Source organism: Hippopotamus amphibius, chromosome 8 (assembly GCF_030028045.1).
Source record: "Hippopotamus amphibius kiboko isolate mHipAmp2 chromosome 8, mHipAmp2.hap2, whole genome shotgun sequence".
Taxonomy (NCBI): domain Eukaryota; kingdom Metazoa; phylum Chordata; class Mammalia; order Artiodactyla; family Hippopotamidae; genus Hippopotamus; species Hippopotamus amphibius.
In genome coordinates this window covers 4,405,852-4,419,512 of record NC_080193.1, presented here as the reverse complement: position 1 = coordinate 4,419,512, position 13,661 = coordinate 4,405,852, and the positions used below count along the sequence as shown (strand labels likewise).

General features: G+C 37.8%; 1 protein-coding gene across 2 annotated transcripts in view; it reads left to right on the top strand.

Moving 5' to 3' along the window:
• Window positions 1-13,661, top strand: part of HORMAD2 (HORMA domain containing 2) — a 71,911-nt gene that overhangs the window by 9,798 nt on the left and 48,452 nt on the right. For both annotated transcript variants that reach the window (XM_057744084.1, XM_057744085.1), the window contains 5 exons: window positions 1,593-1,734; window positions 6,084-6,147; window positions 6,678-6,714; window positions 9,583-9,603; window positions 10,392-10,418. In XM_057744084.1, coding sequence (XP_057600067.1) covers window positions 1,593-1,734; window positions 6,084-6,147; window positions 6,678-6,714; window positions 9,583-9,603; window positions 10,392-10,418 — 291 coding nt within the window. The remainder of the gene's footprint in view (window positions 1-1,592; window positions 1,735-6,083; window positions 6,148-6,677; window positions 6,715-9,582; window positions 9,604-10,391; window positions 10,419-13,661) is intronic.

The window sequence follows — 13,661 nt, the reverse complement described above, 5'->3', positions numbered from 1 at the left end:
CTCTTTCACCTAAAGGTGTATTTGTGGGTGGTACCTGCCTCTAAGTAACAGAATTATTAAAACTTCAACAGTTGAAACTGTGCAGTATAGTAAAAAGACCTCTGAATTTGAATGAGGTCATCAGAGATTTACCATCCTGACGTCTAACAGCATAGATTAGTTTCACCTGCTTTTGCATGTTCTATAAAGGAAATCACATAGTAGTACTCATTTGTATCAGGTTTCTTGCGCTCAGCTTTATGGGTGAGAGTCACATTGCAGAACTTTTGCTTATTAAGTAAAGCACAAAGGTGTGGAAATACATGGTAGTAGAAGAGTAGATGAATAGTAGTTCCACATGGCTAGAGAGTAGGGTGCATAAGAGGGGATAAGGGAGGGGGGCAGAGGAGAGTGGTGGGAGATGAGGCAGGAAAGCTGGGCAAAGATAAGATTTTGATAGTTTTCACACACCTCACTTGAACTCTATCCTGTATAAACACTGGGAGTGTCATGATAAGATCTGTATTCTTTAAAGTTAATAATGATGGCAATATGAAGGACAGATTGAATAAAAGGAATTGTTGGCAGGGAGGTCAGAGGCAACTGCAGTAATAAAGGGGAGAAGTGAGCATGTCCTAAGCCAAGGCAGTGGCAGTGAGAAGAGAAAGGAGAAAACAGATTTGAGAACTCTCCTGGAGAGGATTAATAGGACTTTATGATTGGATATGGGGTATGGAGGAGAGAGAGAAGCTGAAGATGACTACTTCTAGCTTGGATGATTGGAGTGGATGCTGATTTATTAGTCTGAGAATGAAACTTGGAATCAGGTTTCAGTCAGGGTGATAGAGATAAACTGAGTTTGAGGGATCTACAAAGTGGTCTAGGTACAGACGTTCAGAAAATAGAGATGTGGAAGTAGAGCTCAGAACAGAAATAAGGACTTGAAGTTTCTCCATATAGGCTGTAGCTGAAGCAGTGAGACTAGATGAAATTACCCAAGAAGGGAGAGTTATGAAAAGAGAAAAGACTGAAGACAGAATTCTGGGGTGGGAGCAAAATTTAGAGAGCAGAAAAACTGGAAAAAAAAATAAAAGAGATTGAGATAGATATGGAGGATAGGTAAAAAAAAAAAAAAAAAGAAAGAAAATAGGCTTATGGCAGCTGAGAAAGAAAAGCAAAAGGGGGCAAAAGTATCAAATGCTGCAGAGGAGTTACATAGTATGAGGACTGAGGTGAGGTCAATGATAGGATGTACTTGGTGACTTTGGAGAGAACAGTATAGAACAGAGCGAGTGAAAGACAGGTTGCAGTGGGTTCCTAGGAGTGTGTGCCTGGGAAGATTATAGAACTATAGTAAAACTCCCAGTTTTGCCTCAAATCCATGGATCATTGTAAAGTAAATTATATTAGTCTTGAATTACTTGGATAACCGTCTGTCCCTCTATTCTCTGTGTTGCCAGTGAAGATCTAATTTAATGCAATATTCCAAGCCCTGGTTCCTGTAAAGGTGTCAGATTTGCGGTCTTGAAAAATCTTTCCATTTTACTTGTAATGGCATGATGGGCTGAATATATTAAAGAATACTAATCTTTTTCATTTTTCTACCCTCCCAGGAAAAAATTTTCCCATCTCAAATCACTAATGAGCATGAGTCACTGGTAATGGTGAAGAAACTTTTTGCGACTTCTATCTCATGCATAACGTATCTGCGGGGCCTATTTCCAGAGAGCTCTTACCGAGAACGCCATTTGGATGGTAAAGTTTAACTAAAAGGTTACTTTGGCTGGTGGAGCCCTTTTCCTCTATTTGGCAGGAGTAAAACTAATTTCTCACAGTGTGCTAATTCCAAGTTATGGGCTTGTTCTTCAAGATCAATTTACTAATTCATTTTCCATTTTAATTTCACTATGTTTAGTGGTTTTACTTATAGGAACCATTAGTTCCTGGCTAGATACCAAATGACTGACTGAAAAGAAATCTGTATGGACAAGCCCAATAATTCTAAACTACACCTACAAAAGCAGCAGCCAGGTTGAATCTATTTGAGTGCTGTACATTTGCACTATTTTGTCTCAATTGAATTTTTTTCTTTGAGGTAGGCTTTGGCATTGAGGAATCTTAATTGAGAAGTTTAATTCTTCCTGTGAACATATACAAATATGCTGGGAAAAATGCATACCCATGCCAAACCCATTTGTTCACTAACATGGAAATGTAAACAATTATTATTCTTTTTTTTTTTTTTTTGGTATTTTTATTGGGATACAGTTAACAGACAATAAACAGCATATATTTAGAGTGTACAATTTGATATCCCAATCTCCCAATTCATCCCCCCAACCCTCCCCGCTTTCCCCACTTGGTGTCCATGTGTTTGTTCTCTACATCTGTGTCTCTATTTCTGCCTTGCATTTCCTCTTTCATAGTTGTTAGCATTTGCCTTATGTATTGAGGTGCTCCTATATTGGGTGCATATATATTTATAATTGTTATCTCCTCTTCTTGGATGGATCCCTTGATCTTTATATAATGTCCTTTCTTGTCTCTTGTAACATTTTTTATTTTAAAGTCTATTTTATCTGATATGAGTATTGCTACTCCAGCTTTCTTTTGATTTTCATTTGCATGGAATATCTTTTTCCGTCCCCTCACTTTCCGTCTGTATGTGTCCCTAGGTCTGAAGTGGGTCTCTTGTAGACAGCATATATATGGGTCTTGTTTTTGTATCCATTCAGCCAGTCTGTGTCTTCTGGTTGGTGCATTTAGTCCATTTACATCCAAGGTAATTGTCGATATGTATGTTCCTATTACCATTTTCTTAATTGTTTTGTTGTTGTTTTTGTAGGTCCTTCTCTTATGTTTCCCACTTAGAGAAGTTCCTTTAGCATTTGGTGTAGGGCTGGTTTGGTGGTGCTGAATTCTCTTAGCTCTTGCTTGTCTGTAAAACTTTTGATTTCTCCATTGAATCTGAATGATATCCTTGCTAGGTAGAGTATTCTTGGTTGTAGGTTCTTCCCTTTCATCACTTGAAATATATCATGCCACTCCCTTCTGGCTTGCAGAGTTTCTGCTGAGAAATCAGCTGTTAACCTTATGGGAGTTCCCTTGTATGTTATTTGTCGTTTTTCCCTTGTTGCTTTTAATAACTTTTCTCTGTCTTTAATTTTTGTCAGTTTGACTACTATATGTCTTGGCGTATTTCTTCTTGGGTTTATTCTGCCTGGGACTCTCTGCACTTCCTGAACTTGGGTAGCAATTTCCTTTCCCATGTTAGGGAAGCTTTCAACTATAATCTCTTCCAATATTTTCTCGGGTCCTTTCTCTCTCTTGTCTCCTTCTGGGACCCCTATAATGCAAATGTTGGTGCATTTAACATTGACCCAGAGGTCTCTTAGGCTGTCTTCAGTTCTTTTCATTCTTTTTTCTTTATTCTTTTCTGCGTCAGTGATGATCACCATTCTGTCTTCCAGGTCACTCATTCGCCCTTCTGCCTCAGTTAATCTGCTATTGGTTCCTTCTAGTGTATTTTTCATTTCAGTTATTGTGTTGCATATCTCTGTTTGTTTGCTCTTTAATTCTTCTAGGTCTTTGGTAAACTTTTCGATCTTTGCATTCAGTCTTTTTTCAAAGTCTTGGATCATCTTCACTATCATTATTCTGAATTCTTTTTCTGGAAGGGCGCCTATCTCCTCTTCATTTAGTTGTTTTTCTGGGGTTTTATCCTGTCCCTTCATCTGGTACAAAGTTCTCTGCTTTTTCATTTTCTCTGTCTTTCTGTGGCTGTGGTTTTCAGTTCCACAAGATGAAATACTGCTGATACTGCTGTCTGCCCTCTTGTGGAAGAAGCTATCTAGGAGGCTCGGGTGTGCTTCCTGATGGGAGGGACTGATGGTGGGTAGGGCTGGGTGGGAGGAGCTCAGTAAAGCTTTAATCCGATTTGGTGGGCAAATTTGGTGGGCGGAGCTCAGTAAAACTTTAATCTGCTTGTCTGCTAATGGGTGGGGCTGTGTTCACTCCTTGTTGGTTGTTTGGCCTGAGGCCACCTAGTGCTGGAGCCCACAGGCTCTTTGGTGGGGCTAATGGTGGACTCTGGGAGGGCTCACACCAATAAGCACTTCCCAAAACCCCTGCTGCCAGTGCCCCTGTCTCCTGCTGGTGAGCCACAGCTGCCCCCCACCTCTGCAGGCAACCCTCCAACACCAGCAGGTAGGTCTGGTTCAGTCTCCTATGGGGTCACTGCTCCTTCCCCCTGGGTCCTGGTGAGCACATTTTTTTGTGTGCCCTCCAAGAGTGGAGTCTCTGTTTCCACAAGTCCTGTGGAGGTCCTGCAATCAAATCCCGCTGGCTTTCAGAGTCTGATTCTCTGGGGATTCCTCCTCCTGTTGCTGGACTCCCAGGTTGGGATGCCTGATGTGGGGCTCAGAACCCTCCCTTTAGTGGGTGGACTTCTGCAGTATAACTGTTCTCCAGTTTGTGAGTCACCCACGCAGCATTTATGGGATTTGATTTTAACACGATTGCGCCCCTCCTACCGTCTCATTACGGCTTCTCCTTTGTCTCTGGATGTGGGGTGTCTTTTTTGGTGAGTTCCAGTGTCTTTCCGTCGATGATTGTTCAGTAGTTCATTGTAACTCTGGTGCTCTTGCAAGAGGGAGTGAGTGCACGTCCTCCTACTCCGCCATTTTAATCCTGACAATTATTATTCTAATCAGCTGTTTTTTTCTCAATGTTCTCTTTCTACTTTTCTTCCTTTTACTTCTTATGTCCTTAAACTCGTGATCTCATTTCCTTGTATTACAAGCTGTTTCTGTCCCCTTTCCTTCTCTTGTATTAAAAAGAATGTTCCTAGGACTCTTCAAGTTTTCGGAAATCTTTTTGTTTAAGAAGCTGGATTGCCATAACAATTCAGAAAATCTTGCTGATTTGTCACGAAAGTGGGGAAGTGGGGAAGTATCATTTGGAAAATAAGTATAGAGGGCTACAAGTTTTCTCATAAGATGTTATTTTTCAAACTCTTACTTTAAATTTCTCACATCTTTAATGATATGCTTAGGCCTCATTCCAATTTAATTTTCTTAAACAATGTTTGGTTCTCTACATGAGCATCAATGAAATGTGTGCTGGAAATACAAAAGCATGATATTTGATTGTGACAACCTCATTTGTGTTATGTCCTCTTTTAGTCTATAGGATATAAATCTGTAATAGTGAAAATGTTTATATGTAGCATATAGTTGCAGTTTTTCCTCTTGTTTGGAATATAGAATTGGAAAAAGATATGTTTGGGGTAATTAATTAAGCACGTATTGTGTGTCATTCACTAACTTAGGCATGGAGGGTAATACCATTGTTTTTAGCTTTATTTTTTGTGACAGTTTTAATGGAAGGTATATATCTCCCTCTCAATGTTTGCACTTAAAATAGCATATATCATAAAAATGCCCAATACTCCTATGTCACTCTCTTTATGGCAATCTCTAAATGTTATACCAACATGGAATAACTTTCATATCCCTCAATAGCAATAGAGGTAACATCAGTTTTAGGACAGGAAAACAATATGAAAAGGTGAAGTGACTTATACAGTCACACATGAATCAGTAATTGATTTTAGACTGATCTAAATCAAAACTTTTAATATGATTTTCCTATTCTTCCTTCCTATAGTAAGGTAGTTGACTTTCAGATGGAAATTAATATTTAAGAATAATCCATGGAAACATTTTTCATCCTTTTTTTCATTGAGACAGAGAGAGCTATCAGAGAAGTGATTTGAGATCGAGGTGTACATTTTAAATCGGTTGATGGAGATGGTCTCAGTACTACCTTATGATAACTTAGAATTCAGCAGAAGCAAAGAAGTGACACAAATTGATTTTGCAGCCAACTCAGTTGTGCTACACTGTAGAAGGGAGACTGCTAATCTATAATAAAAATGGGAACTAAGCCAATTATCAACATAGCGTTTATTTTTAAGTTATTTACAGATTCAAAATGTTTTTATAAGCTATAAAATTAAGTTATATAAATAAAATCATTAAAGGGAATACCCTTATTTAGCATGGACAATTTTAGTACAGCAGACTGTGTTTCTATTTTTGTAGACATCAGTTTAAAAATCCTCCGAGAAGATAACAAATGCCCAGGGTCAGTGCATATTATCAAGTGGTAAGTAACTGACATTCCACCAAAGTTGAACATTATTTTTATCATGGTTGAAATTACCCATAAGACTTTGTTTGGTAAGGACATTTCCTTAAAACTATTGCCATCTTCCTTTCTTTTCATCTTTTTTTTTTTAATTTCCTAGAAATGTGTAACCATTATTCAATATTACTTTAAGATACTGATTTAGTTTTGTTTTTGAAGATAATGGACTTTCTTTATACAAGAAAGAAAAATATCAATGAAAATTTAATTACTCATCATATGCACGTCAGTGTCTTAAACATTATGGGAGGCAAAAGGAAAAATAAGATGTGGTTCCCTACCTCAAAATTGCTTACCTATTATTTATAAAGTACTACCAACATATTAAAAGATACTAGGAGTTTCTAAAAAATGATTAAATGGGAAAGGTGAAATGGTTATCAGTGTAATGTATTTCAAAGCAAAAAACGTAAATCGATTTTGTACTTGGGATTCTTTTTGGCTTTGCATCTGGTCCAAACTGACATCAAACATTTATTTCTTGACAGGATTCAAGGTTGTTTTGATGCTTTGGAAAAGAGATACGTAAGAATGTTTTTAAATTTACACCAGGATCAAAGACTCATCCTTTATCCCTTTAAAAGAAAAATTTAGCCTTTAATTTGTTGTTGCGTTTTAACAGTATACCAGTTCCTACATTTGCATTCATGAACCAGTTTCTTTTTATTTTGTGTCTTTGTTGTCCTGTTGATGTCTCATTAGCATCAATTAGAAATGAAGCCCTCAGCTTTCTCTTTTACATACTCATAGCTTTTTGACCACAGAATTTCCTCTGAAGTGTACTGGAAGAGATCCACAGGATGTGGGACAGGGGAGACAAGAATCTGGCATTTAGCACAATGAAGATGTTCAAAATAGTGGCGATTCAATTTGCAGATATGAAAGGAAAAAATGGACTTGAATAATCATTTTTTATTTTACGTTAGTTATTTTGTTAGCTATGTTTGGCACATGTATATAACCTGTTCCCCCAATATAGCTAGTACAGTAGCTTGAATTTTTTTAAATGCAGCTTGAATTTTAAGTGCATTAGATTTTTCTTGCTGCCCAAGACATCTACGAAGGGTATAAAAATTAGAGACTCTAGTCCTAGTTGAAGAGATAATATGTAAATGAACTTTCCACCACTGCTTTCTCCCCCTTTCCCCATCTGTGTCTTCTTTTTACTCCTCTCAATTCCTATTCCTTTAAGAAAGCTGAGTAAGCCTTACACTGGATTATTTAGTTGCACTGATACATTTCCTTTTTCATTAAACAGTTACTTATGATTTATTCAACACTGACCTGGGGGGTTGAGAGATTAAAAAATAAAACAGATATGAGATCGTGCACACAAAGAGCTTATAGACCACTGCAGAAGATAAATGACACATACGCACGGCTGATGATCAGCTATTGCACACTGGCAGAACTGTACCTGTGGTCAAAATATTGAAGCACTCTATATCGGTGGTAAATAGTTGCTTCTCTGAGACCCCAAATGACCCTCAACCACGTCCTCCCCTTCATCCCATCAGTGTCTCTTCTGGTATCTCCCCAGACTGTTCCATAATGTAGCAACTAAAGGGCTGACACCTGGCCCAGGAGAAGCTTCCAGGAACCCAGCACCAGGGCTAAGTTTGCATCTTTTCTGATTGGTCAGTACCTATGCCATGTAGAGCTGTTAAATTTTGATTTTTTAAATATCAGTTTGATATAAATAACCGTAATAGTCATTAGAAAGTGATGCATGCCAAAGGCAAGATACTGATGAAGTGCAAAGGAAGTATGGAAAAGGAGGGGTTATATCCAGGGAGGGGCATGACAGAAATCTTTGCGAGAAAATGACTTCGGAGCTTTGAAGCCCCTTAGCATTTAGACAGGTTGAGAAGGGAAGAAGGTCATCAACAGTACACCAAACAGCACCATTCATTCTCCTTCATCCGTTCATTTAGCAACATCTCTGGAGTGTCCATCATGGAGTGTCATCAATATAGTTAAGGGCTCAAGTTTTTAAAAAGTCAGACTGAAGTGAATCCTAGTCCTGCCACTTTAATACCTGTGTGATTTTGGCAAGTAACCTACCTCTTGGTAACTTAGTTTCTTTACCATAATAATAGAAGCCACCTCAGGGTTGTTTGAGAATTAAATGAGTTAATAATCTAAAGCAGTTTTCAAACTGCCTGCACAGAATCAGCTGGAGGGCTTGTTAAAACACACACTGCCAGGTTCCACCCCAAAATTTCTGGTGTGAGAATTTTCAATTCAGACAAATTCTGAGTGATGCTGAGACTGCTGGTGTAGAGACCATACTTTCCAAGGCATTACTCTCACCATTGCTCACCATGTTCAAGTCACACGAGGATTCTAGAACATGCCAGTGCCTTTGACCTTTGTACGTATTGTTACTTTTGCCTGCAAAATTTTCTCCCCTACCCTACACCCTTTATCTGGCTAATTCCAATCTATCCTTAGGGCCTAGCCTAAATATTTACTTCCTCCGGGATGCCTTCTCTGACAACCCACCCCCCACCCCAGCCACCCCTCTCCCAGCCTAGACTGTCCATCTGTTTAATGTTGACAAGCACGCGGTGCTGCTGCTTCATAGCAATTAACATGATTGTAATGCTGTACCCATCTGTGTGCTTTTTTTGTGCTCTCCTGCTGGTCTGCATGTTCCCTGAGATCAGGGGCCATTTCTATTTTTGAATGAATGAATGAACTATTAAATAATTAATATAAATTAGAGTTTCACTGTGTAGTCTTAAAATCAATTGTATGCAGTAACCAAAATGGCCACACAGTGTCACTAAAGTTTTAGTTCTTTGGGTGAAATAGGTGAATAATTTGATATGAAATTATGGTCCTGAAATTGTCTCATTTGTATCCTAGTTTTAAAAATTTAGTGATGGGCTTGATTATATCTCCATCTCTGTATCTATATATTCTATTGTTCTTTCAAACAGAGAGAATCTGTTTATAGTAATTATATGTAAGGAGGACAGGGATTTTGTAGATGTACCAAACTTCAAATTTTTTACTTTAGTAGATTACTTCCAAAAGGCAAAATGTTTTAGAGCTGCTTATGGCATATTTAGCTTTTAGTAATAATGAATTATCTTGTATATCTTTTGCTTTCCAAACTAGAAAATGTAACTTATAGAGAGTAAGGATAGTTATCTTTTTCTTTTTTTTACATCCCTCCCCTCCCCAGCAGAACCTTGGGTATGTAATAGAGACTCACTTGAATTAATGAATAATTAGTATTCATTTCTCTCACCTTCTGAATAATTTTTTTTCCTACCCAAATCTTTGGAACCTCTCTGAAGTCATATTTTAATTAGACTTTATTGAAAATAACATAATACAGATGCAAGTATATAATAATAACAATAGTTTTATTTTCTCTTGAAGCTACACATGGCAGTACTTACAGTAAGTACCCATTTAAAGACCAAGCCTCTGTCTCTGCTTCACTGCTTTTTGGCAAGTGAAACATTAAAACCTTACCCTCCCCCATCTTCCCTGAATTTCATTGTCTGTCCTATGACATTTTGGAATTAAAAAAAAAACTCTATCAGAAGTTTTAATAACAGATCACAATCTATATATTTGTTTGGCATATTACAATATATGAGGAAATATTGGGTTGGCCAAAAAGTTCAGGTTTTTCTGTAATATCTCATGGAAAAACCTGAACGAAGTTTTTGGCCAACCCAATATATCGGATATATCAATACTATCTGCTTCATCTCTTGGCTATCAGAATTTCATTTTCTGAATTATTTTACAGACTCAAAGTTTGTTTTTGAAGTTTTGCAGACTCTTTTGAAGCTCTGTATACTTCCAGGTATAACATCGTATATGTAGTTAAGAATAGAAAGAAAATGAGAAGATACTGAGAGTCTTAGATATTTGAGTTATTTAAAAATTGTAAAACCATAACAAATGTATTAGAATTTATTTATAGCTCAGTCATAGTAATCATAAATACTTGGTTATTAATTTCCTTATAGTCAGTGTTCACACAATACTCTAAAGACATGTTCACAAAATAAGAGCTTATTCTATCTCTAGCTTGAAATATATATCTCAAGATATATATATCTGTATTTCAGTACTCAATTAATACAGTATAAATTGAACTCTTCACATAGAAAATGTATTCTGTGAGGACTAATCTAGTTTCAGAAATTAAATGCTGTTTATTTTTCCTTAAATAGCTTTATACAAATCCCAAGGAACCTGAGGTAAGAACATATATGGAGAAGGGCAGTGCAAGTACATTATGTTTAAATATGTTTACCTGAGTTGAGGTCATAGATTATGTCACTAGACTCATATGGTAATATATGAGCAAAGTAACTCGTAGTGAGCTCTTTGTGTGTTTTATTATACGTGTCACCAATTCTTTATTATGAGATTTTAAAAACTCATCTAGCGGTATTGGGAAAAAAGCATTGAGAACTATTCCCTAATACATTAACAGCAAGAATCAGATTGTATGAAAACTACATTTTATTTTTATTTTAACTGATGCTGAATCCTTTCTATTTGTGGCCTTTTGGCATAATGCTAAACTTTTTTTTTTTCATGGTTAACTAAATTCTCCTCTTCTGACCTTTTCATAGATTTTAAGCTTTACCTCTTCTCTCTCTAAATTCCTCCCCTCTGCTTATTGAATCCTACTCATCCTCTAAGCCAACTTATGTCCAAAACTTTCATGAAAGCCTCTTTGGCTATTTTGTTCATAGTAATTTTTTCTTCTCTAGATTCCTTTTTCTAGCAGGACCTCACAATGTAACCTCTTAATTGATTCATATAGATTACTTTATCTCCCTAACCAGACTGAATTCTTGAGGACAAGAGTCTTGTCTTCCTTCCGATCTCCCAGAGTGAACGTCATGGTCCTGGGTACATACTAGTTACTTGTGCTACTTTGAATGGCAGCTGTGGCAGTGGCACAAATGGAGGAAGAAGCCCTTCGTTCCTTCTTCTCATTCTATCCTCTATTTTCCTCCCAGCTTTCTTTCCTCTTTCCTTTTCCTTGCTTTTAATTTTCCTTCCCTAAGCCTATGGATTAAGCCTAACTGGTGACCTTCACAACTAAGTTAAGCATTTTTTAGCCTTTAATATCCTTTCTTTGGCAAGATTATAAATAGCCATTTGAGCAAGGCAGAAGGAAACTGGTGTATACAGGTGGGTAGCAATTCCTCCATGGCCGAGCTACCTCTTTTTATCTCTGTCCCTAGTTTAGTTTCACTTTTTTTCAGTAGGTTTAAGGGGAAGTTTCCCAAAGTAAGATCTCCTGATAAATTGTTAATATATTGGTCATTTCCTTAGTGCAATAAAATATTATGTTTCCTTATGCAGGCAAAACTCCTAGTCTGAAACTAGTAGTTTTGAGGTAGTGAAATGCTGACGAAATTAGGCTTATCTACAGAAAAATATTACAAAGCGGGAAGAAAACTGTTAAATGAGATCTGATGTAGGCAATATATATAATAATAAAGTTAGAAAGCAAAAGCTTATTATATGATAAGTTCTGAGCTATCATTTATGACCCAGAAAAAATATTTTGTGCTCTTACATATTGTTTCCTATAGCAGTGATCCCTCACCTCCATGTTCAGGGCACACTTCTGATTAATAGGAAATGTGGTGGCATATTTAAGGGTATTAAAAGACTCAAAAGGACACCAAATGTGTCAGCACTAATTACAGTCTGACCTGGCACAGCATGTTCACGGTGCCTGGACGTATCCATGGGGTTACACCGCTTCATGCTGGCTCTTTAGCATCAGGTCACCTATAGAACTATTTACTTCTTTGCTCTCATTCTCTTACATACTCGCAAAACAACATTCTCACATAAAGTCTTTCTTTGGCATTTATCTGATATGGTGCCATGTTTCCTGACTTGTACTGGTAGAAGCATATTCTCCCCTAAGCAAAACTGCACAAACAATAACAACATTAATATTTACCTGAAGCAAAAATGCATTTTACACGTGGACTCAAATCTGCAGCACTCTTGTGAAGAGTGTCATGGCACACCAGTTGAGAAACCTCTGTCTTAAATAACCAGTCCAGAGACCAACTGAGTTTTGGGCATTGCACAAAGTTGTGGTGCTTCTGCACTTGAGGTTTTGTTCTGGTTGCTCCACCTTAAGAAAGAGAAGAACTGACGAAAGTAGCTAAAGTAGTTAAGAGGGATAGCGTGGCTTTTCTGCAGACACACACTACAGAAAGGGTGGAGGGTATTAATAAGATATATAAGCCAAAATGTGAATATGTTAAGGAAATGTTTACACAACTTAATGCATGATAGACCTGTAAAGAATTACTATATTTGAATATTGTGAGGATATAAATCTTGCTGTTTCACCATCTGTTTTTCTTTGTGTCTTTTAGAGGTGGTCAACACCACTTTTAATAGCCTGCTTCAGGAACCGAACTATAGATGGTCCCTGCTTCTAGCCACAATATACTTTTAGAGACTTCATTTTTTAAAAAAAAATCCTGTACGATGAAATCCTAATTGAATATGAACTCTATTCTGGCTGAATATTTATTCATTCAGCAAATATTAATTGGGTTCCCCTTATGTGCATGAAACACAGGAGTTAATGGGATAGATAAGGGCCCTGCTGTCTGGAAGCTTACATTCCTATGAGGGAGGATAAACAATAAACAAGGAAACAAAAATTAGCAAAACAGTTTCAGATAGATCATAAAGCTATGAAGAAAATAAAAGCAGCTGGTATGCTGGAGGAAGAAGATTGGAGGGCAGTTCCTGGAAGGCCTCTCTGAGGGGCCACTGTTTGACTTGAGACTGAATGGCCAGAAGAGTCACCCTATGCAGGCTTGTGAGAGGCAACAGCATGTGATGGGCAGGACAGCACAGTATTAACACTGCAGGCGCGGGAGTCAAATCCCAGCTCTCCTACTTACTAGCTTCACCTATAATGATGTCATACCTACTCAGAGTGTGGCTATTAAGAATGAAAAGATGGGGCTTCCTAGGTGGCGCAGTGATTGAGAATCCGCCTGCCAATGCAGGGGACATGGGTTCGATCCCTGCTCCAGGAAGATCCCACATGCCTCGGAGCAACTAAGCCCATGTGCCATAACTATTGAGCCTGTGCTCTAGAGCCCATGAGCCACAACTATTGAGCCCATGTGCTGCAACTACTGAAGCCCACGCGCCTAGAGCCCGTGCTCTGCAACAAGAGAAGCCACGGCAATGAGGAGCCCACGCACCACAAAGAAGAGTAGCCCCCACTCACCACAACTAAAAAAAAGAAAGCTTGCGCACAGCAAAAAAAAAAAAAGACCCAACACAGCCAATAAAATAAATAAATAAATTTATATAAAAGAAAAAGAATGAAAAGATGTAGAACATTTGGGGAAGTGCCCAAATATCATGATTATCATCAACTGGAGACAACATATTCCAGAGTGCAGTTGTGTAAAGGCCCAAAGGCAGGGAGG